Source organism: Cervus canadensis, chromosome 25, assembly GCF_019320065.1.
Source record: "Cervus canadensis isolate Bull #8, Minnesota chromosome 25, ASM1932006v1, whole genome shotgun sequence".
NCBI classification, from domain to species: Eukaryota; Metazoa; Chordata; class Mammalia; order Artiodactyla; family Cervidae; genus Cervus; species Cervus canadensis.
This window is the reverse complement of record NC_057410.1, coordinates 46,965,795-46,990,234: the sequence shown is the minus strand read 5'-3', so window position 1 is coordinate 46,990,234 and position 24,440 is coordinate 46,965,795. Positions and strand designations below refer to the sequence as shown.

At 36.1% G+C, this 24,440-nt stretch overlaps 1 protein-coding gene across 10 annotated transcripts in view; it reads left to right on the top strand.

Moving 5' to 3' along the window:
- Positions 1 to 24,440, top strand: part of NAV3 (neuron navigator 3) — an 879,706-nt gene that overhangs the window by 628,460 nt on the left and 226,806 nt on the right. For all 10 annotated transcript variants that reach the window (XM_043446408.1, XM_043446407.1, XM_043446415.1 and 7 more), the window contains 2 exons: positions 5,442 to 5,514; positions 8,514 to 8,697. In XM_043446408.1, the coding sequence (XP_043302343.1) occupies positions 5,442 to 5,514; positions 8,514 to 8,697 (257 nt within the window). The remainder of the gene's footprint in view (positions 1 to 5,441; positions 5,515 to 8,513; positions 8,698 to 24,440) is intronic.

Genomic DNA, 24,440 nt, shown 5'->3' with positions numbered 1-24,440 from the left:
GCAAGAATACTGGAGTGGGAGTGGGTTGTCATTTCCTTCTCCAGGGGATCTTCCCGACCCAGGGATCAAACCTAGGTCTCCTGCATTGCAGGCATATTCTTTACAGTCTGAGTCACTCTGGAAGCCCATACTCTCTCACTGAACAATTTCATCCTTACATTCAACCACATTGTTCTGCAGCACCTACCTTGTGCCAGACCTGTGTCCTTCCTAGCTGTCTGTTAATCATGTAGAGAGCTTGAGTCGAAAGCTGGAACTGACTCAGAATGCCTCAGTTACAGTGGTAGGAAGCATAGTGTGGCAATAATTGTTATTTCATTGAAGACTGATGGGGATGAGTTTGAATTCTGGTTCTGCTCTGTACTCAATTGTGTAAACTTATAAAAAGGTATGTCATTTCTAAGCCTCTAGTGAATGATCAAAATATCAAATTTTCCAGCATCTATGGTGAAAATGATAAGGATTTTGCATTTAGAGTAAATAATATACATGCTTAATATATATGAATTCCCTTCCTGTGCTGGGATTTTGAGTGATGGAGAAAGAAGTGGCTTCTAAACCATGTTCCCTGCTTCTGTGCTTGACATGTAGTATCAGGTTCCTCACAGTGCAGCCTGTTGTGAAGTTAATATTTTACAAATGGCATATTAAAATGAAACCCACTAAAATAGACTTTTAAAAACTAAAGTGCATGGCAGATAGTATGGGTAGAAATTGATTTGTGAAATGTTTATTAATTTCTATCTATAAACCTGTGTATATGCTGTGTGATCATAAAAAAAAAATATCTTCAGTGCAACACTGACAATTTATTTCTTCAAATACACTATTACCATCCTGAGCTTTAAGATCAAGTCCAGCCACTAGCAAGACATGGAAGATGTTACACATCCAGCGCCTATTTATCTCTATGGATTCATCTTCTGCCATTAGATTTGCCAGATCTCAAGATTCTTGTTCTTAGAGTCCCTTCTTCCTGATCTCTCCTCCGACACAATTTCTTGAAACATTTTGAAGGCCACCAGAGAGGCCTATTTTCACACTGATAACAAAGAAGTTGTGGAAAAAGTTTTAAGTAGCGTTCAACTCTTAATATTCCTAGCTATTCTAAATTCCTTGCAAGTTCTTTAACTTCAGGTGTTTTTCAGCCCTCAACAGTTCCCGTATTGCACCTTCCTTGGGTTCACTTCACCTCACCTCCTGTTCTTTGGTTAACCCTTCCTAACCTTTCCAGGACTAGCTCAGGCTTCCCTTGAAGCAGAAATGTGTGTGTGTGTGTGTGTGTGTGTGTGAAGTTAATGACACAGACTCTGACATATTCTCTCTGTGTAACCTTGAGCATCTCAATTTAATTAGCTGATCAACACTTACCCCTGGAAAAAATGTTATACTTATGGCAGCTTTAGAAGAAGAGATCTTTGTAACCATGATAGATAATCTTCAGTTCAGTTCAGTTCAGTTGTTCAGTTGTGTCCGATTCTTTGTGACCCCATGAATCGCAGCACACCAGGCCTCCCTGTCCATCACCAACTCCAGAGTTTACTCAAACTCATGCCCATCAAGTCGGTGATGCCATCCAGCCATCTCATCCTCCGTCGTTCCCTTCTCCTCCTGCCCCCAATCCCTCCCAGCATCAGGGTCTTTTCCAATGAGTCAGCTCTTCACATCAGGTGGCCAAAGTATTGGAGTTTCAGCTTCAGCATCAGTCCTTCCAATGAACACCCAGGACTAATCTCCTTTAGGATGGACTGGCTGGATCTCCTTGCAGTCCAAGGGACTCTCAAGAGTCTTCTCCAACACCACAGTTCAAAAGCATCAATTTTTTGGCGCTCAGCTTTTTCCACAGTCCAACTCTCACATCCATACATGACCACTCGAAAAACCATAGCCTTGACCAGACGGACCTTTGTTGGCAAAGTAATATCTCTGCTTTTTAATATGCTATCTTAGTTACTAATCAATTTCCTAGTCTCTTTACTTCTGATAATGAATAGACTGTTTAGCAGTCTGTTTCTCTATAACATTCATTGCGTTACACTGGAATCATCTCTCCTTGAGATTGTATATGTATTTAAGGTCTTAGAAATGTCTCAAAGAATAAATAATCACTATGTGAATGAATGAAAACAAACATCTTAACAGTTTTAACCAATGCAAAAACATTATTGCATTTTATTTTAATTCTCTAAGTGTTTATATTTAAAAGAGTTATAATAAAATCTTTGGCTAAAATCTATATAATCATTTGAATTTTGCCATATGATAGGAGTTTGCTCAAACCGAGCTATCATATTTATTTTTTTGGTTGAAATAAAGTTTAGTTAATGTATACAATGATATTAGCAATATTTGTTTATCATGAAAAATGGGAAGAATCATTAATTTAAAATAGCACAAGTCACAAAAGAATTTACATCCAGAGAGGATAAAAGCTACATTTGGTTTATATTCTTCTACATATTTTCTGTGTGTGATTCATAACGGCAATACCTACAGACATGCCCTAACCAGGCTGCACTGTGCTGCAGAGAAGACTCGTCTGTGAAGTATTAAGCCTGCTATCTGGTTTATAGTTATTTAACTTTTTATATTGCAGTGGTTTTAGGATCCCAGTGGGTATTGGAACCTTTTCAGTTCCAGGCCAAGTTTACTCTGTAAGCATGACTGCAAAGAAGAAAGGCTGGCACGGTCTGTTTTCAGATGTCCTTGTGAGCAATTGTATTGCTCTGGGTGGCTCTGATGGGCATGCCTGCTCCTCCTTCTGAAGCTTGTCCAAGCTTATCAAAATCAGACTTATCCTGTGTGTTAAATGATACTTCTTCCATAGTGAAAGCTGGTAAATCCATTCTCTTCACTGCCACCCAGTGTTCTTTATAATTCTCTTTTGGAATATTATGCCTTGTGTTACGCTGATTTACGCATCTTTTTTCGTCTTTTCAGCTGTATTACAAACTCACAAAGCTCACAAAGGCAAAAATATTCTTTCCTTCTTTATGTTATCTCATTTTCTAATAACAAAATGAAATGTGAAGAAAGGAAAGAATTCAAAGTAGGTTCCAGAACTATAGGGTTTTTGCATATTTCAATGTAAACAGGTAGAACAAGAAGGTCCACTTGATCATTTAATATTTAGCATCTTCAACTCTATAATTCTTTCAGTAAAACTTATTTTGAAATGAATTAATATAAAGCATTTTTTTTTCTCAAAGCAAGTGTGTATACCTTGGCTGGAATCATTTTAAAGCAAAAAAACCTCTCATTGGGTATTATTGCTTTAATTTTGCACAAAATTGCATTTAAAAAGAAATGTAAACAGTTGTCCATTTTATAAAGACAAAGTCTGGAATGTATTTTTTTCTTTTTATTTTCTTTAAAAGACATTTTGACCTTCCTATGAAGCTCAGCTAGAGAAGACATTGGCAAAACTTTGTATGTCCTCATACATAGCTTTTGATGAGAATTTAATAAGACAGAAAATAGAACCTTGCCAAGTATTAACTTTAAATCTTATTTACTTTAGAATTTCAAGATTTATGGAATACCAAAAAACCCAGGGAGATGACTCACAAAGAACTGGAACCTTCTAGTTTCCTACACTCTTTCAAAGTCTTAGTTATTTAACTTTGCTACATACTGCCATGACTGATACTGAGATCAACCCATGAATTAACATAAATTAATCTGTTTCTTTTGGCTTCTCACCCCAAATGGTTAATCATTCGCTGGTTATCATGTGGAAATGGACTATTTAAAAGCAGTGGCATTGCTCTTTTAAATTACAAACATGATATCTGTATTTAATCAGAGAATTACTCAACTATGGGAACGCAAATATAGTTTTTCTCTTTGTATTTTTAAATTATGAAAATAAGATAACATATTTACAGGAGACTTAGAAAATACAGAACAAAGTTTCATAGAGTTCCATTATATAATACAGTTATTTTTAAGTAGATAAATTAAGATTTTTGTTGGAGTTTCAATATCAAGCTCTCAAAACTTAATAGAATGAATATACAGAAAAGTAGAAGGATATGGTAGACCTGAAAAGCACCATGAACCAGTTTAATACAATTAAGATTTATACAATTTTCACACAACAGTAGGATGCAAATGCTACTCAAGTTCCCATAGACTGTAGACTAGGAGACACTGGAACACACCAGGGACATAAAACAAGGTATTAAAAGTTAATGGTCTAAAGGTATTGAAATCATAGAGTCTGTTCTCTTATCACTGTGGAATTATGTTAAAAATCAATATCAAAAGATATTTTAAAATAATCCACATATTTTCAAGTGCAATGTGACATTTACCAGGAGAGATCTTTGACTTAGCCATTGAGAGCCTCAGTAAAGTTAGAAGCCTGAAAAAACACAGAGGGTGATTGCTGAGATGACACCAGCCCAGGTTGGATGCATGAGACAAGTGCTCGGGCTGGTGCACTGGGAAGACCCAGAGGGATCGGGTGGGGAGGGAGGTGGGAGGGGGGATCGGGATAGGGAATACATGTAAATCTATGGCTGATTCATGTCAATGTATGACAAAAACCACTACAATATTGTAAAGTAATTAGCTTCCAACTAAAAAAGAAATTGCTATCAAGATGAAAAATTAATACCAAAGATCCTTTAAAAACTTCATGTATTTGGAAATTAAATGTCCACTTTTAAATGATGGGTGTATCTAAGAAGACATAGCAAGGAAAATTAGAAAATATTTGTAATGAAATACCAATGAAAAGAGAATTTACCAGAATTTGTTGCATGCAGCGGAAGCTGGCTCATTACACAACTGAATACAATGTGGAATCTTGAATAATGTATAAAAACAAAGAATGAACACTAGCATAGCATTTTGGTAAATTTGAACAAAATTTGTACTTTAGTTAATAACACCATATCACACGTTAATTTCCTGTTTTGTTTTTTATTTTAAACAACGTAGCAAATACAGTTTTTAAAAGAAATAATTCTATGGTTTAGAATGAAAATATACTTCATTTATTTCCTGTATATCAACCCCTTTTCCATCTTATCTGTCTTTTGGCATACTTACTGACTATTACTATTTGAATCTCAATTACCCACATCCTAGCATTCTGAGTCTCCTGTTTGGATGCTTTAGTTGAGACTTACTTGTGAAGCACAAAACCAGTTTGGTTTTATGTTAAGTAGGTGGGTTGCTAATCCGTAAGAATGCCGTTCTTGATCAGGCCTCTATGAATTGTTTGTAAGTACCAAATCAGACAATGCAGTCTTTATATTCATCCTGCAATTAGCCAAAATTATTCTAGTTATAGTCCAGTTAAAGATCTCTAGTATGAAATGAATGTTAAGTATTCATTCTTTCTTTATATTTCTCTCTGGCTTCATTCTAGCTCATTTATGTATTTAAAAATAATCTTCTAAGTTACTTTTTCACTGCTTTTCATGTTGCAGATTGAAAATGTTGATGTCTGCCTTAGTTTTCTAGCAGCCAGAGGAGTAAATGTTCAAGGCCTATCTGCTGAAGGTAAGAAAAAGCACAATTATCACAAATGGCATCTGTGTTTGAAAGACTTTTTATAACACTAGAAATGTCAAGTGACAGTATATAGGCCCTTAATATAGAAAAGGAAATTAGTAAAGTTTCCAAAATAATAGAAACATAAGTTCTGTGGTTATTAATGTATGCTTTCATTATATAGCTATGTTCCAGGTTTTGTCAAAGTTGTTCTTTACATTACTGAGTATATGAAAGGGGGGCATATTAACAAAATATCTTTATGTTATAACGAGTAAGTAGTATTTTTAGAATATTAAGTAGACGGATGGATAGATAATGCTGGGTAATAGATGGACATAAATACAGTTAAATGGTGTAATTAATGCTTAAATATTGTTTTATCAATAACAATTCTATAATTTGATCAAGTTAGTAATCCAAGTCTAAATATTTGGTAAGTTTAATGAAGTCAGTCCTTGGGAGTTCTTCAATGATTAGTATTAATAATTGTTCTTTGTAAAGGCGTTAACATTTTTAAAAGTTTAAAAGATCACCACTGACGTTGAAATAAAGAAAACAGGAAAAAGACAACTAAATCTGTCACTTTTTTTCCCTGCATTCTTTTTCTTCAACATATAATTTTAGGAAACCTTTTCAAAATTGTCAAGTAGTAGTAGTAACAAAAACAATTGCTAAAGTTATGATCCATCAATTCCTTTGAGATCGATATCAGCAACAAGCATTTTTTAAGTTAGAATTTTAATTATATTACATTAATCACTTTTGGCAATTTATGTTACTTAATGTTTCTACTACAGTCAGTTTACTCTGCAAAGCCTTCCCCACCCCCACAGATAGTAGACATGTTAGATCTAAGTTTTACAAGTTTTACTGCGATTGGAAAAGTATGAATTGTGTGATATCTGAAATATTATGAACATGAACTAGGATTATTTACTTTTCTTAATTTTTCTGCACTGTTTAAATTTTATTTTGAATTTCTTCTATTCTTTATATGTTTATGTCATGATGTTTAATATTAAATTATATATTTAATGGCCAAAACTTAGGTTCAAACCTAACTCATGGTTCTGTTACTTAGAATAATATTTGATAAAATTCTCCAGGATGATACTTTACTTTCTAAGAGGTTAAAAGTAGGTGAAAACTGTTACTATTTGTTGGTTTTATGTCTCTTCCTTTTAACATGACATCTTTTATTAACATAAGCCTGTTGCTTTTTATTTATCTCCTAAAAATATTTGGGTAGTCAAAATGATTTTCTGTATTTATTAAGCATGAATAGTAATAAAATAAGAAGTTTAAAGAATATCTTTCAATAGGTTTCACAGGAGAAAATTAATACTTTCAGGTTCATACAAGAAAATTTATACTTTCTCACTGTAGCTTTATATTGATCAAGCCTATACTTATGGCCCCTGTGAGGAAGGTTAGGGGTTATAATAACTCAGCCTTATTTTATATGAATAATTCCACTGCATAGTGTGTGTGTGACATTATAAACCATCAGAGAGCAAGAAATTTAAGTAGTTTATTAATGTTTCTAAATTCCAAAAAAGAGGCATAAAACCTTGACCTCACAAGAGGATATATTTTATTGCCAATGGCAAGTTTCATTTAAAGTATGATTATAGGTTGCATAGCATTATATCCAGCTTTACTGGCCTCTCTTTTTCTGATTCTAAAATTGTAACTCCAGAAGAAAAAACTAGCTCATGTTGTGGCCTACTTTGTACATTTAATCTCTTCTTCAGTGTTAGAAAAACTTTCACAGGAGCCTCATGTTTTAGAACTAGAAATTCTACTTATTCTATTATGCTTATTCTACTTATACTATTATGCATGCATAATAAGCATGCATCTAAAGTCATGCACAAAGTAATCTTAATTATTTCTTAATATATAATATGAATTAAAAATAAAAGAATTGTAGCATTAAAGTGGATAACTATGGTGCCATCTGCTCTTTGGAGGACACATACATAGTTTTTTAATAAATTGGTTGGTGGGTGATTTAGAATACTGCTGACAGTTATGAGGTACACCCATAAAGCATCAGTGGAGAAGGCAATGGCACCCCACTCCAGTCCTCTTGCCTGGAAAATCCCATGGACGGAGGAGCCTGGCAGGCTGCAGCCCATGGGGTTGCAGAGTCGGACACGACTGAGCGACTTCGCTTTCACTTTTCACTCTCATGCATTGGAGAAGGAAATGGCAACCCACTCCAGTGTTTTTGCCTGGAGAATCCCAAGGATGGGGGAGCCTGGTGGACTTCCGTCTATGGGGTCGCACAGAGTCGGACACGACTGAAGTGACTTAGCAGCAGCAGCAGCATATTGCATCAGTATTTGTAATGCAGGACACTGAGCATTTGAGTGGCTTTCTTTCTCTAGCTCATAGGCATCCCTCCGCTGATTGTGAGGGAAAATATGTGTGTATGCATGAGCTCAGTCATGTCAGACTCTTTTGAGACCCCAGTGAACTGTAGACCACCAGGCTCCTCTGTCGAAGGGATGTCCCAAATAAGAATACTGGAGTGGATTGCCATTTCCTGCTCCAGGAGTTCTTCCTGACCCAGGGATCGAACCTGTGTCTCCTGAATCTCTTGCATTGGCAGGCAGATTCTTTACCACTGTCCCACCTGGGACGCCCATTTTTGAGAGAGACAGAATGATAAATCAAATGATGAACGCAAGACAGAGCACCTGTCCATCTGCATGAAGAAGCTAACTCGAGAAAAACTGTAGTTCAGGGTCAACAAAGAGCATCCCTTGAGTAAGCGTTGTTCTCTCTCTGAAATTTCCAAGCTATGTAAAAAATGTTAGCATGTTTTAGAAAATCAGACTTAAATGTGTGACTGAGAAAACCAAGTCTTATTTCTATCTTCAAAGATTTAGTCTATTTAGAGTCTATTGGAAGCAATTAACAGTACTGCTTCTAGAATTTCTTTTGTTAAAAGAAATCATTTTATGTGATCCTGTTTTTATATTTTCCGCTTGATACAGAAATAAGAAATGGAAACTTAAAAGCCATTCTAGGGCTGTTTTTCAGTTTGTCTCGCTACAAGCAGCAGCAGCACCACCAGCAACAGTATTACCAGTCCTTGGTGGAGCTGCAACAGCGGGTCACCCACGCCTCCCCTCAAGCAGAAGCCAGCCAGGCCAAAACCCAGCAAGATATGCAGTCCAGGTAAGGGAGGGAAGTGGGGGATGTGTTTAAAATGAATTGACATCGATGGGAGTCTGTGGGAGCATGTAGACACAGCCAGGGTGGGATGCTGGCAACTTGTTTTTAATGTTTTTGTTTGTGAATTTGGCCACCGTATTTATGTAGTTGTATCAATGTGATGTGATTATTTGACTAATGTTATAGAATCTAAAACCTCTTCTGCTTGGATGACCAACATTTGTCCACTCTTTAGGTGAAATATTTGTGCTTGTTTTCTAAAGGTGATTGTGGTTTGTATCGAAATGTGTGAAGTGTCTTTCTTGTAAGCTGTGTGTCACAGTTACTTTCTTCTAAAAACTATTATTTAGAATGCACTTTTGGAGTCCTGGTCTCCAGTTGTGTAGTTTTCTTTTGTCAGTGCTTCTGATTGATTAAACCATTAAATCTGGCAAAAAGTTTAGGTCTGTTAAACATAGGGTTTGAGTGTTTGGGAGCATGCTGTTTTGATGTGAGACTGTATGTGTGCACACATGTGTATACGTGTATGTGTGTGTTTATATACACAGGTTATGTTTGTCTTACTTGAGTCTGTGCGTACATGTAGACATAGCCAGGATCGAGTGCTGACAAACCATTACAACATTTCTTTACTCTTTCATTACTGTTTTTTTCAGTTTGGAATTACATCAGTCATGATTCAGCCAGAGAAGCAGAATCAGTAAAAAATAGTGTTAACAGATTCATTGTAAAGAATTGATTCACATGATTGTGTGGCTGGCAAGGCAAATCTGAAGCCAAACGGCAGCCCAAAAGAAAGGATAGGCTGAGACTGTGAGCGTGAGCCAAAACTGCTATAAACAGGTGGAGTTTCATCTCTCAAGGAGGCCGCACTCCTGCTTTTAAGACTGTTCAAGGAGTGAATTGGGCCTAATATCATAGTGATAATCTAGGATAATCTCCTTTACTTAAAGTCAAATGCTATGGATTTAGACCACTCCACAAAACGCTTTCACAGAAAGACCCAGATTGGTGCTGAGTGGGACTAAATAAACCTAGCTAGGTTGGCACGTCAAAAAATAATCACTGAACAAGATTAACAGGTTTCATGCAAATTGTTTATTTGTTTCTGATCAGTGTTTGGGTTATCAGCTCATTAACTCTATCACATACATAGCTGTGATTGTTTTTCTTAAGGAGAGAGAATGTCCAATACAAAAATACTCTTTATCATCTTCTAAAATATACACATGTATCAAATATTTACTTTTTCCATCTTAGATGCCAAACCTAAAACCTAATGATACAGTTTGCCTTGAGTTTGTTTTTGGCAATTAATACTGACTGAAGAAACTAATACAAATTTCCAAAATACATTCACAAACCACTTCCCACTTATTGTCAAATAGTCAACAGTTCAGAAATCTCCTTCTCTTTCATCTGTCAACCACCCCTTGCTTCATATTAAATAATATTTCTGTCTCTGTACAACCATGTAAACTCTACTTCTTTTGGCAAATTTTACTCATTAGTGAATTATTAATAAAGAAAAATTATAGTTTCACCAAAAAATTTGGGATGTCCTACAAAGGCTGTGGAATATTTGTTTTTACTCAATAATGCAAATGCGCTTCTGCTCTTTGAACTTGTCTTGGCATTTTGTGATGTTGTGTGAAACTGTTCAGGAATCAAAGTGAAAAAAAAAAAAGATCTATAGTATAAGTTCTTTGTATTTCCTTAAGGATAGAGGAGAAAAATAAAACATATGACATTAATTTGGGGGGTGTTGGTTAATAGAAGCAGATCTAGATTTTGAGACCTGCCAGAAATAATATTTCTTAGGAGTTTGGTTTAAGCCATTTGAATAGACAAGAAGCAAGAATAGTAGCTAGAAAAATACAGGAAGTGAAATGGTATTGTGCAAAGAATGTTGACTCTGGAAATGAGATGAGCTATCATTTGTCACTTTTTTTTCCTCATTCTACTTCTGTATCTGTCGTTGGAGTTTCTTGCCCCAGACTTCTCAGTGGTTATGACCCTTTGGGGGAGATTTATTTCTCTTCTTGCTAGATATACATGGATATTATGAAGCTGTATAATATTTTAAAATATAGAACTATATATAGAATAGGCATGGCCATTTTACAGCATCTTGGGGAGAGCTATCTTATTTTTTTTTTCAGTGAACGTTTATAAAAAGCATTAAAAAGCCCTTTCTTTTCACTAGTGTCCTTTAATTCTGGGATAGCAGGGGAGTTCTTTACCACGAGCGCCACCTAGGAACCCAGACTAAATTTTTTTCTTTTGATAAATTGGATTTAATTACATTTTGGATTAGTAATTTAATAAATCAGAGTACTTATTGTACTAAATGTAGTGCTTCGTTAGGGTCATGATAAAGAGGAGCTCAAAGTCTTTATTTCAACAGATTTTATTATATGTTTTGGAGAATGCTCTATTTCAGAGATTAATACTTATTTACATTTGTATAGGTTTGATAAGCAATCTAGATCTATTTCTTCAACCACCCCTCAAAAGTTAATAATAAAGTGTATGTTTTATTTTTTCTCCTTCTCCATTCTTAAGGAAATTCAAAGAACTTACACTGTAGATTATACTTTTCACTTTGATTCCTACACAGTTTCACACAACATCACAAAATGCCAAGACAAGCTTAAAGAACAGGAGCATATTTGCATTATTGAGTAAAAACAAATATCCCTTATCATTCCCTGGCCTTTTTGTAATTCATTTTTTGTGTGTGTGAAATTGTAATTTTTCTTTATTAATCATTCACTAATGAATAAAATTTGCCAAAGGAATTAGAGTTTACAATGTTGTACAGAGACAGAAATATTGCTTAAAGATTGCTAAAATATTACTTAAATGTTGCTAAAGGTTGATATAGTGAAATAGTATATGATTATAGTTTATGTGAACTGAAATGTAATAACATATTTAAGTATTTTCAAAACCTATATTGACAGTATACATAGGAAAGGTTTAAGTGTCCATACTATAGAACCAAGATGATAAATGTGGAAAATAGCCCAGTGACACATTTCTGTTCGTTTGCTTGAGATGTGTGTCATAAATCATGATTTATGAAGATTTTCTATTGATTTCAAAGGCCTTTCCAAGTGAATGGTTTAAATGACTGGTTCCTATATTATTCTAGATATTTAGCCAAAAAATGTTCTTCTATTTTTCTTGGTAGACCTGAAATGATTTTAGTGCACCTTGTTTCATGAAAATGTTTTTGTTTTGTTCACTTTGCTTATTAAATAAACTGGCATAAAGGCCTAGATTTCCACAATATTTATTTTATACACTAAGAATTGCTAATTTGTTTCACTCTTTTGAGAATAACACCAAATGTTTCAATTTGAACATTTTTCATTCAAATATACATTTTAATCTAAAGGTTAGCAAGTAAAATATACAAGAGAGAAAATAAAATGTGAACCAAGAGAAACAGAGTGGGGTGCAAACTCTCCTCCTCCGACTTTGCAGCTTCCTCTGGACTCTTGAGTGTGTGTTTGTGTGTGTGTGGCTGTGCACGCAGATGTGAGCACAGGTGCCTGTGAGTGTCCTGCTCAAGGACACATCTTCTTGTTGAGAGCTTACCTCTAGAATCAGACTGCCTGTACCTGGATCCCAGTTCCACCTCTTTCTAGTTGTGTGACTGTCGGCAACTTACCAAGCCTCTCTGTGCTCAGGTTCTCGTTTGCTAAAAGGGCAATGGCACCAATATCATGAGGTCATTCTGGGGGTTCACTGGGTAAGAATCTAAAACTCACTGAACATACCTGGCAGATGTCACTCTTCTGCTCAAAGCCTTGAGATGCTGTCAAATAGCCTCGGCCTGCCCCCCCTTAGGAAACATGCTGTGTCTGATTCCTTTGCCTAGCGTGTGCTTCCTCGAGGGGCACTTGGCTAAATGTCTCAAGTTCACTGCCCACGCATCACCTTCTCACTGATGGTGACCGTGACTACTCTTTTAACACTCCAGGCTGCCCATCCCTCGTGGTTGCTGTACTTTCCCTTCCTTTCCATAGCCCTAATCACTCTCTAACCTAAAACATATTTATTATGGTCATTGTTTATTATTACTACTTCCTCCCCTCCAGATTGTAGGCCCTGAGAGGAGAGTAGTGTTTTTATGTTTTAATACGTTTTGAGGGATTAAACAAGAACATTATACACAGTAGGTGCTTAGTAATGATTTCTGAAGTGAGTTAAGGTAAAAATGAATGAATCGATTATAGCTGCTTCTAATTTTAAGTAGGAAGACTCTCTAACATTTAAAGTTGCAAATGATAGGTCATTTAAAATGAAAATTGTGTATATTTATAAAAATATTATATTAAAGATAAATGTATTCTGGATTCTTAGGTGGTCATGATATTGAACTATAGTTAGTTTCAGAGTGGTATGTAGTGGAACCATCAGACCTTATCTGGACGCATGAAATTATTTGCCTCATCCTCACTGATCCCTGACTATATTCCTTTTTGGTCTTTCATGAAACATCTGAGAAAGAAACAAAATGCATGTGAAAATGTAGGTAAGAAATTGCATAGATGATAGAGTATTAGAGGCAGTGATAACAAATCTTTCTGAACTAAACTGAGAGCTATTTTGGGAATTTGGGAGATTATGACCCCCACAGAGGATCATTTGTCCTTCTGCTTTTCATTTTGTAGGAGAAAGTCAAGAATGTGTCCACTTGCTGTTTAGATGAACTTGCTCCTTCCTACAGGACCCACAAGTCAAATTGCAAAATCTCTGGGCACATGCTTTTTGAGTGACTTGCCTGTTCCCTTTGCAGCCCCTTGCCAAGGTTCCCGTGACCCCTGCCACACACATTGCTTTTGGAACCCTCTTCCATGAAAGACATTTGCCTTCCCCTTTTCCAGGAAACATCATTTCCTTCTGGGAGATTCACTGTGAAACTGGGACAGTTTGCAGCTTTTCAGCCTGGGGTTATAAATCTTGAGAAGTATAGAAGAAGTTTAACTTAAGATGACAGGAAAGCTCTGGTAATTTAAGCCCTCGTGAGCCTGGCTTCAATTAGTTGCTTAATTCAGATCTGTGTTGCGGACTACAGTGTGCTCTTCAAAAACGACAGCGAATCAGTTAAACTTTCAAGAAAATGAAACAAACAACAGAGACATTTATGAATCTCCTTTTTAATATCAGGATCTTTTTATTCCTAAAGAGAAATAATTGGAGGGAAAGAAATTATTCTTTAATTGATTGAGTGAGGAAACCAAGAAAGGGTGTAATACTAAGAGTGTGTGTATACACAGTGCTTATGTTCTGTGCTTTTAGTCAGTGTTTTTAAAGCTTGACAGCTCTTCATAGTTCTGCTGTTATGATGGGGTATCATCTCTATAGTTTTGGTTATTTTAGAATCAGGCAAACATGGGTTTCACTTCTGCCTACCAGTTCCCAGTGATGTGGCATGAGACAAGTTATTTTAACCTGCTCAAATACCAGTGTTCCTACCTCTAATATTGGAATGGTGATACCTTTCTCAAAGGGTATTGAGAAGACCACGGGACATAATTTGTGTTTAAAGTGCCTCCTTAACACAACCCTTAGTGTGATAAACACTCAAACCAGCCGTTTTCATCTTCCCTCCTCTCACTTTAAGGTCATATCAATGTATAATAAAATTATAGATCAAAATTAATACCTCAGGTCAACCGCGTCACTCTTCCTTTCTTTCTTCCTTTCTCTGATCAGTTCTGTCCATTACACTTCTAACTTCTTTTATGCATTACATAAAAGTAGTTCAAAGTATAACATCATGATTTAAAAATAATGACCCAATGCTCAGAACCTCCCAGGCCTGATCTAGCTAAACAGAGGTAACCCCATTCATTATTTTAGGTATTTCCTTTAGTAATTATTCCCCTATAGATAAATAAAATACTACTGCCACTAACTTTTATTCATTCATTTGATCATTGTTTTTTAAATTATTTGTTTATTTGGCTGCATGGGGTCCCAGCTGCATCTTTCCTTGCAGCACAGACTTCCAGTTGTGGCACATGAGCTTCGTCACTATGTGGCATGTGGAATCTTAGTTCCATATTGTTGCTGCTGTTCAGTCACCAAGTCGTGTCCAACTCTGTGACCCCGTGAACTGCAGTTCACCAGGCCTCTCTGTCCTTCACCATGTCCTGGAGTTTGCCCAAGTTCATGTCCATTAAATTTGTGATGCCATCCAACCATCTCATCCTCTGTCACCATCTTCTTCTGCCTTTGACAGGCAAATATACTCCAAGATATATTCTCCAGGCAAGAATACTGGAGAGGGTGAAAGTGAAAGTCACCCATTCTTGTCCCACTCTTTGCAACCACGCTCCTCCGTCCATGGGATTTTCCAGGCAAGAGTACTGGAGTGGGTTGCCATTTCCTTCTCCAATGGACTATACAGTCCATGCAGTTCTCCAGGGCAGAATACTGGAGTTCTCTTCTCCAGGCACTCTTCCCAACCCAGGGTCAAACCCAGGTCTCCCACATTTCAGGCAGATTCTTTACCAGCTGAGCCACAAGGGAAGTCCAAGAATACTGGAGTGGGTAGCCTATCCCTTTTCTAGCGGATATTCCCAAACCAGAAATCGAACTGGGGTCTCCTGCATTGCAGGCAGATTCTTTACCACCTGAACTATCAGAGAAGCCCACTGGAGTGGGTAAGCCATGCGTTCTCCAGGGGATCTTCCCAACCCAGGGATGGAACCCAGGTCTCCAGCATTGCAAGCAGATTCCTTACCATCTGAGTCACCAGGGGGGCCCCTTAGTTCCTTGACCAGTGATCAAATCTGCAACCCCTGATGTATGCACTCTCCCATCTCTCCAATCCCGTATTAATATATTCAACAACTGTTTATTAGCACTTAGGTGTTCCTGGCACTCTTTTAAACATTGGAGATACAACAGAGGATAAAATAAATTGAAGAATCCTTGCCCTTTTGGAGCTTATATTTAGTTATAGACAAACCATAAAAAAATAAATAAATATGTACTAGTAATTGGGCAGCTGTTGGTAGAGAAGCGTAAATCAGAACAGGAGAAATAAATGTTTTTCTGCATTTCAACAGGTTTCTGGGAAAGTCCTCACTCAGATGATACTGAGCAAAGGGGGAAACAGAACTAGCTGTGTAGTTATCCTATAGAAGAGAGTGTCAGGCAGACAGAAGAACTAGAGCTAAGACCTTGAGTTAGGAGTCTACCTGTTCTCTTTTTTTTTTTTTTTCAAGAAGAGGAAATAACCCAATTTGGCTGTATCAGAAAGAAGAACGTAGAAGAAGAGTAGGATATATTTCAGAGAAAGATCAGGTAGTATGACCCCGTTGCCATGATAAGAATTGTGGATTTTATTCCAGGAGAGATGGGAAACTATATTATGCCATGTTGGTGGAAATGGCATTATTTTATTCTTAATGGCTGAGTAATACATTTCAATAAAAAAGGAAACAGAAAAGAACAGGCCATGGCTCATTTAATGTTGCTCTAGAGGGATATTATAAATTGAGGGACCCCTCTTTGCCAGCGTCTTTTCTCTGGAATTATTTAGTTGTTATAGTTAAACTTGTTTCTTGTTTCTTTGGATGGTCAGTGAATTGGTTTGTTTATGTCTGGTCATAGAGTGAGCAGCAATAGTAATTGACATAAGTCTTTGATTAATCTCCCTCTTTTTATACCTCCTTCATCTCTGCAGTTTCCTAGTCCAGCCTCCCTCTCTCTTATGGACTGACAGCCTCCCTCACTCACATGAACTTAAACCTTAATTATTTTTTATCAACATGTTATGGCATCACATCCTTTGACAGATTGATTCTTCATTCCAATCACTTTATTATTTTCTTTAAATACATGAAAATCAATTTGCTGAACTTATCCAGGGAGAAAATGAAAACATCACAATTATGCTCTACCTTCCCAAGGGAACTGTGAGAATATATCTTTTAAATTGTTAGACTTACTCCTAATTTAGAGAATTTAAGACTTGTGTTCTTTCTGACATAAATGTCTTTGTGACATGAGATGAAAACAATGTAAACCAATGTTTCATAATTTGGTGTTATGACTGCCAAACACATTCATGTATCATCACAGTGCCATGACTCATAATAATTAACTTGTGATTTATTTCTTGAATATTTTACTCCAGGACATTTTGATATCCTGTTTATGTATTGTATGAACTTTGTCTCCCAAACACTAGAAATTTTTGGTTCTATTCAATCTTTACTATTTCTGGGACATTCTCTTCTCAAACAGAGCATTGGTAATGTAGAGTTGAAGAAGGAAACAACAACCTGTTCCAGTATTCTTGTGTGGGTATAGGAGCCTGGTGTGCTATAGTCCATAGAGTTGCAAAGAGTCAGATATGACTTAGCAACTGAACAAATGTAGGGTTGATAATTATATCTGCAATTTTATGCCATATGCAATGATTATGTATTAATCTGTTTTGCACTGACATCTGTGTATCAGAGATTCAACTTACTGTCTTACAGTGGAAAAACCCAACTGTCACAATCATTTCAGTACAACCACCGAATATTTTCCTGTCATAAGGTATACAGAGAAAGGCAAATTATAATCAGAGGATGACAGAATAAGCAAAGAACTGAATTTGGGGGACTTGCATGTTTCTGCAGCTGAGGTAGTCTTGCCATGGGTCAAGAGTCTTTCTTCATTGCAAAGCGCACTGTTGACGTTTTCCTTTTCGTATTCCATGCCCTGTGCTTCTGACCACCCTCACTGCCCACACCACACCACCCCCCTGCACCCACAGCTTTCTGGTTGACCTCTCAGTCTCAAAAGATGTATAAACACAACCCTGCAGGGAAGACTGCAGATCAGAGTCCACCATCAGAAGTGTTTTGAGACCCCAGTCACCCCTTAACAATGTGAGACTTACTGTACTGATGATTACATTTGCTTTGCAGTAAATTGAGAGGAGCTCAGTTGCAAGGACTCCTTGAAATCTACTTTCTCATAGACCTTCAAACACTTATGTAATTATTTTATATGTCATTTTCATGAACGAGTATACTGAGAAATAATTTGTTAACATATTTTGTGCTTACTACAATTAAGTGTTCAGAAGTATTAAATAATCCAGATTTTTCACTCCTTAGGGTAGTCTTTGCCAACATTTGTCATTTATTTATTTTTTTTGCTTAAATAGTAACAACCAATATATATAGAAAATAATATGAAATTTACTTTGCAGATTCTTTTCTATATATATACATTACTTTTCAGATTCCTTTATATATATAAAATGGGCTTCCTTGATGACTCAGACAGTAAGGAATCTGCCTGCCATGTGGGAGACCCAGGTTCGATCCCGGGGTCGGAAAGATCCCCTAGAGAAGGGAATGGCTACCCACTCTAGTATTCTGGCCTGGAGAATTCCATGAAAAGAGGAGACTGACAGGCTATAGCCCATGGGGTCACAACAGTCAGACATGACTGAATGACTAGCACACATTTATACATATTAGTATACAGCTGAATCACTTTGCTGTACCCCTAAAGCTAGCACAACATGAAATCCACTATACTCTAAAACAATAATTAAATTTTTAAAAATAGTTTTATCTAGCAGAATTGAGGGTCCAGTTGTTTTTGTTTTTTTGAGGTAGTGGCATTAAAATGGACCTTTGGAATGGAGCCCTGAATGCACTGGGATGTAATTTTCCTCCACACTAAAATTTGTAAATGGAAAAGATCCATGCAGCAGCATAGTGTTTTGAGCTACATGTAAGTAAAAGCAGTGTGGAAAATCTAATTTATGGTAACATTGTGAGAGAAATATGAGCCTGGTTTCCTGAGTTCTCCTTTATCTTGAAGTTCTGCATTCCTAAAAGAGCATGAGACTTTGATGCAGTAATATCTTATCCAGGCATCTCTCTCTGTAGTTACTGTTTTGAGACCCCACAAAAGCAGACCATGCAGGTGGCCTTATTAACTGTCAGCTGAAATTTAAGATTAGACAGAGGTTGTAAGATATTTACATACCATATTTCACTAATGGGATAAGTTAACACAGTAACCTGTCTCATGTGTAATCAGGATGATATTTCAGCCACCCAGCTGCTAAAAAGAAACACATGTGGATGAAGGCTAAGTTTCTGACTCATTTATGGATTAGGCAATAACTGTTTTTAGTGAAGTCTCAGTAAAATTTATGTGTAGGGACAATATATTTTAAAAAATGCTCTGAAGTGAGTAGTTGTTACAAAATGTCTTAAATATTTTTGAATAAGGTACAAAAGATATTTTGCAGAAGTGTCTGAACACTTTCCTCCTTTTTAGAGCTATTATCTTGTCAGTTATCATTTTATAACATTGCATAAGGATCCTACAGAAGGGAAACTATACCTACTAAAGGAAGAATTTGGTTTAAATAATATTTATTCTGAAGATCTGGTTTCATTTCTACCCTTAGCAATCATAGGATATATAAGGAAATATATTTCAATCTATCTCAGTCTTAAAAATTTTAGGGAATGTGCCCTATTGTCTTCAGTGTTTGTTATTTTATATAAAAATCCTAGTTTAAAACTTTCTTGCAATGTGTTAATTATAATACATCTTGGGTAATTTATCCCTGATTTCTCTCAAGCCTTATTTAGTAAATTTGAAAGGAAATAAGTCCTGTAGTCTTCACATGATACTGTCATAAAAGAAAGGTAAAATTTGGAGGTAAAAAATTCCACCAAAATTTATGCCCCAGAAATGTCTTACCTCCTGTTATAAAATGTGTTTCTTTGTATTCCTCTTTGGCTTTTTGGGAATAGTGTTGTTAAGAGAACAATGTGATGTTATGATTAAGCATCATTTCCCTTTATTTGGGAATAGAGTACTAAAGGTCTGACTGAGAAGGATTTTGTATAGGGATTTCCATTCTTATAATATTTGTGTGACTCCAAGTCTAAAGTTATGTAGACTAAAGGAAGGAAAGATGATTGATTCTAAGATAGTTTTGTATAGTTTTCTTAATATAGATGAGTTGTAAAAACCTACATGATATGAAAATTGCTCTGGTTAACACAGTCTATTCAGTTATATTTATATTAAGTACATCTATTTTAAAAATTACTGTTTTTGTGTCTTATTTTTATGTTTTGGTGAGCTAGTCACTATGCAGTTGGGCATAGTCCAAGAATACCATATGGCTTAATGGAAAACAATATTGTTCTAATGATCTTTCGTATATTACCTTAGAGCACAATGTTCTTCTTTATTGGTGATTTGAAAGCTCACATGTGACCTTTCGGCAAATAAAGATTCAGCCCCCTCTATGTGCCAAGAATTATGCTAGATGTGCAGCTGAGATCCGGTGATGCTTTAATCTTTCAAATCACCCACAAACTAATAGAGAACCTGGATGTTTAAACAGACGGTTCTGTGAGGTGTGGAGACTCCTCCAGCAGAGGACAGGAGTCCAAACAAAGGAACTGGTGAAGGATGCCATTTCACATTCAGGAAGCTGCCACTTTTTCAGCTGAGGAAGAAGTGAAAGTAGAAATGTGTTCTAGGTATCTCTTGCTATATAAAATATTTTGGCCCAAGTGATAATGATTTTCTTATACTCATGGACAATATAAGCTTAGGAGTCAGACAGGGCACAGCAGGAAAAGCTCCTCTCTACTCCACTGTGTCTGGGACTTTCACGGGGAAGGGTGGAATGGCTGGGGTGTCACAGACCGGTAGGAGGCAAAACGTCTTTGGAGAATCATGTCCAAGGTGACTTTTTCACTCACTTGTCCAGCAGCTCAATTGCAATAGTGACAACATAGATCCTCACCAGCATGGACGTCTCAGGGACATCGTACCTCAAACATGATGACCTACTGATCAAAGGGAGTGACAAGACCACCCATCTTCAAAAGGAGAGTGGGTGGGACAAGACCACACTTCTTTTTTTTTTTTTTTTGGATCATTACTTTTATTTTTTAAAACTTATTTTTTAATTGAAGGATAATTGCTTTACAGAATTTTGTTGTTTTCTGTCAAAGCTCAACATGAACCAGTATAGGTATACATATTCCCATCCCTGTTGAACCTCCCTCCCATCTCCCTCCCCACCCCACCCCTCTAGGTTGAGACAGAGCCCCTGTTTGAGTTTCCTGAGCCACACAGCAAATTCCCGTTGGCTCTCTATTTTACACATGGTAATGTAAGTTTCCATGTTACTCTCTCCACACATCTTACCCTCTCCTCCCCTCTCCCCATGTCCGTAAGCTTCTATGTTTCTTTCTCCATTGCTGTCCTGTAAATAAGTACTTCAGTACCATTTTTCTAGATTCTGTATATATGTGTTAGAATATGATATTTATCTTTCTCTTTCTGACTTAATTCACTCTGTATAATAGGCTCTTGGTTCTTCCATGTCATTAGAGCTGACTCAAAGACATTCCATTTTATGGCTGAAAATATTCCATTGTGTATATGTACCACAACTTCTTTATCCATTCATCTGTCGATGGACATCTAGGTTGCTTCCATGGTCTAACTATTGTAAATAGTGCTGCAGTGAACAATGGGATACATGTGTCTTTTTCGATTTTGGCTTCCTTGGGGTATGTGCCTAGAAGTGGGATTACTGGGTCATATGGTGGTTTTATTCCAGGTTTTTTAAGGAATGTCCATACCATCTTCCACACTGGCTGTATCAGTCTACATTGCCACCAACAGTGCAAGAGTGTTCCCTTTTCTCCACACCCTCTCCAGCATTTATTGTTTGCAGACTTTTTGATAATGGCCATTCTGACTGGTGTGAGGTGATATCTCATTGTAGTTTTGATTTGCATTTCTCTAATAATGAGTGATGTTGAGCATCTTTTCATGTGTTTGTTAGCCATCTGTATGTCTTCTTTGGAAAAATGTCTATTTAGGTCTTTACCCATTTTTTGATTGGATTGTTTGTTTTTCTGATATTGAGTTGTATGAGCCGCTTGTATATTTTTGAAATTAATCCTTTGTCAGTTGTTTTATTTGCTATTATTTTCTCCCATCCTGAGGGTTGTCTATTCACCTTACTTATAGTTTCCTTTGCTGTGCAAAAGCTTTTAAGTTTAATCAGGTCCCACTTGTTTACTTTTGTTTTTATTTTCATTACTCTTGGAGGTGGGTCATAGAGGATCTTGTTTTGATTTATGTGATCGAGTGTCCTGCCTATGCTTTCCTCTAAGAGTTTTATAATTTCTGGTCTTACATTTATGTCTTTAACCCATCTTGAGTTTATCATTGCATATGGTGTTAGGAAGTGTTCTAATTTCATTCTTTTACATATAGCTGTTCAGTTTTCCCAACACCATTTATTGAAGACGCTGTCTTTGCCGCATTGTATATTCTTGCCTCCTTTGTCAAAAATAAGGTGCCCATAGGGGCATGGGGTTTTTTCTGGGCTTTCTATCTCGTTCCATTGGTCTATGTTTCTGCTTTTGTGCCAGTACCATAGTGTCCTGATGACTGTAGCTTTGTAGTATAATCTGAAGTCAGGAAGCTTGATTCCTCCAGCTCCATTCTTCTTTCTCAGGACTGCTTTGGATATTCGAGGTCTTTTGTTTTTCCATATGAATTGGAAATTTTTGCTCTAGTTCTGTGAAAAATGCCACTGGTAATTTGATAGGGATTGCACTGAATCTGTAGATTGCATTTGGTAGTATAGTCATTTTCACAATATTGATTCTTACTACCCAGGAGCATGGAATATCTCTCCATCTGTTTATGTCATCTTTGATTTCTTTCATCAGTGTCTTATAATTTTCTGTGTACAGTTCTTTTGTCTCTTTAGGTAAAAATATTCCTAGATATTTAATTATTTTTGTTTCAATGGTAAATGAGATTGATGCCTTAATTTCTGTTACTGATTTTTCATTTTTAGTATATATATATGCATATATATATGCAAGTGATATATATATGTGTATATATATGTATATGTGTATATATATGTGTATATGTGTATATATACACACACATATATATGTGTATATATATGTATATATGTGTGTGTATATATATGTGTATATATTTATATGCAGGTGATATATATATATAAAATATGTGTGTGTATATATATATATGCAAGTGATTTCTGAGTATTGATTTTTTATCCTGCAACTTTGCTAATGTCACTGATTAGTTCTAGTCATTTCCTGACACTATCTTTAGGGTTTTATATGTGCTGTATCATGTCATCTGCAAACAGTGAGAGCTTTACTTCTTCTTTTCCAGTCAGGATTCCTTTTATTTCTTTTTCTTCTCTGTTTGCTATAGCTAGGACTTCCAGAACTATAATAGTGGTGAAAGTGGACACCTTGTTCCTGACCTGAGGGAAAATGCTTTCAGTTTTTCACCATTGAGAATAATGCTTGCTGTAGGCTTATCATATACGGCCTTTACTATGTAGGCTCCTTTACTATGTAGGGCCTTTACTATGTAGGAAGGTTCCTTCTATGCCTACTTTTTGCAGATTTTTCATCATAAAAGGATGCCAAATTTTTCAAAGGCTTTTTCTGCATCTATTGAGATTATCACATGGTTTTCATCTTTCAATTTGTTAATATGGTGTATCACATTGATTGATTTGTGTATATCGAAGAATCCTGGCATCCCTAGAATAGACCCAACTTGATCATGGTGTATGAGCTTTTTGATGTGTTGCTGAATTCTGTTCATTAAAATTTTGTTGAGGATTATTCATTTTTGTTCATCAGTGATATTGGCCTGTAGTTTTCTTTTTTTGTGTTATCTTTTTTCTGGTTTTGGTATCAGGGTGATGGTGGCCTCATAGAATGAGTTTGGAAGTGTTCCTTCCTCTGAAATTTCTTGTAAGAGTTTTAGAAGGATAGGCATTAGCTCTTCCCAAGATGTTTGATAGAATTCTCCTGTGAAGCCGTCTGGTCCTGGGCTTTTGTTTTTGTAGAGTTTTTTGATTACAGCTTCAATTTCAGTACTTGTAATTGGGTTGTTCATAATTTCTGTTTCTTCCTGGTTCAGTCTCAGAAGATTGAACTTTTCTAAGAATCTGTCCATTTCTTCCAGGTTATCCATTTTATTGCCATTTAGTTATTCATAATAGTCTCTTATACTCCTTTGTATTTCTGCATTGTCTGTTGTAACCTCTCCTTTTTCATTTCTAATTTGGTTGATTTGATTCATCTCTCTCTTTTTCTTGATGAATCAGGCTAAAGGTTTGTCAATTTTGTTTATCTTCTCAAAGAACCAGCTTTCAGTTTTATTAATCTTTACTCTTATTTGTTTCATTTCCTTTTCATTTATTTCTGCTTGGATCTTTATGATTCCTTTCCTTCTACTAATTTTTTTGGGGGGTTGTTCTTTTTCCAATTGTTTTAGGTGTAAAGTTAAGTTGTCTGTTTGACTTTTCTTGTTTCTTGAGGTGGGATTGTATTGCTATAAACTTCCTTCTTGGAATTGCTTTTGCTGCATCCCATAGGTTTTGAGTTGTCAGGGTTTCATTGTCATTTGTTTCTAGAAATTTTTTGATTTCCCTTTTGATTTCTTCAGTAACCTGTTGGTTATTTAGAAATGTATTGTTTAATCTCCATGTGTTTGTGTTTTTTTTTTTTTTTTATGTGTTTGTGTTTTTTACAGGTTGTTTTTTTTTTTTTTTTTTTTTTGGAAATTGATATCTAGTCTCAAAGCGCTGTGGTCAGAAAAGATTCTTGATATGATTTAAGTTTTCCTAAATTTACTGATGTTTGATC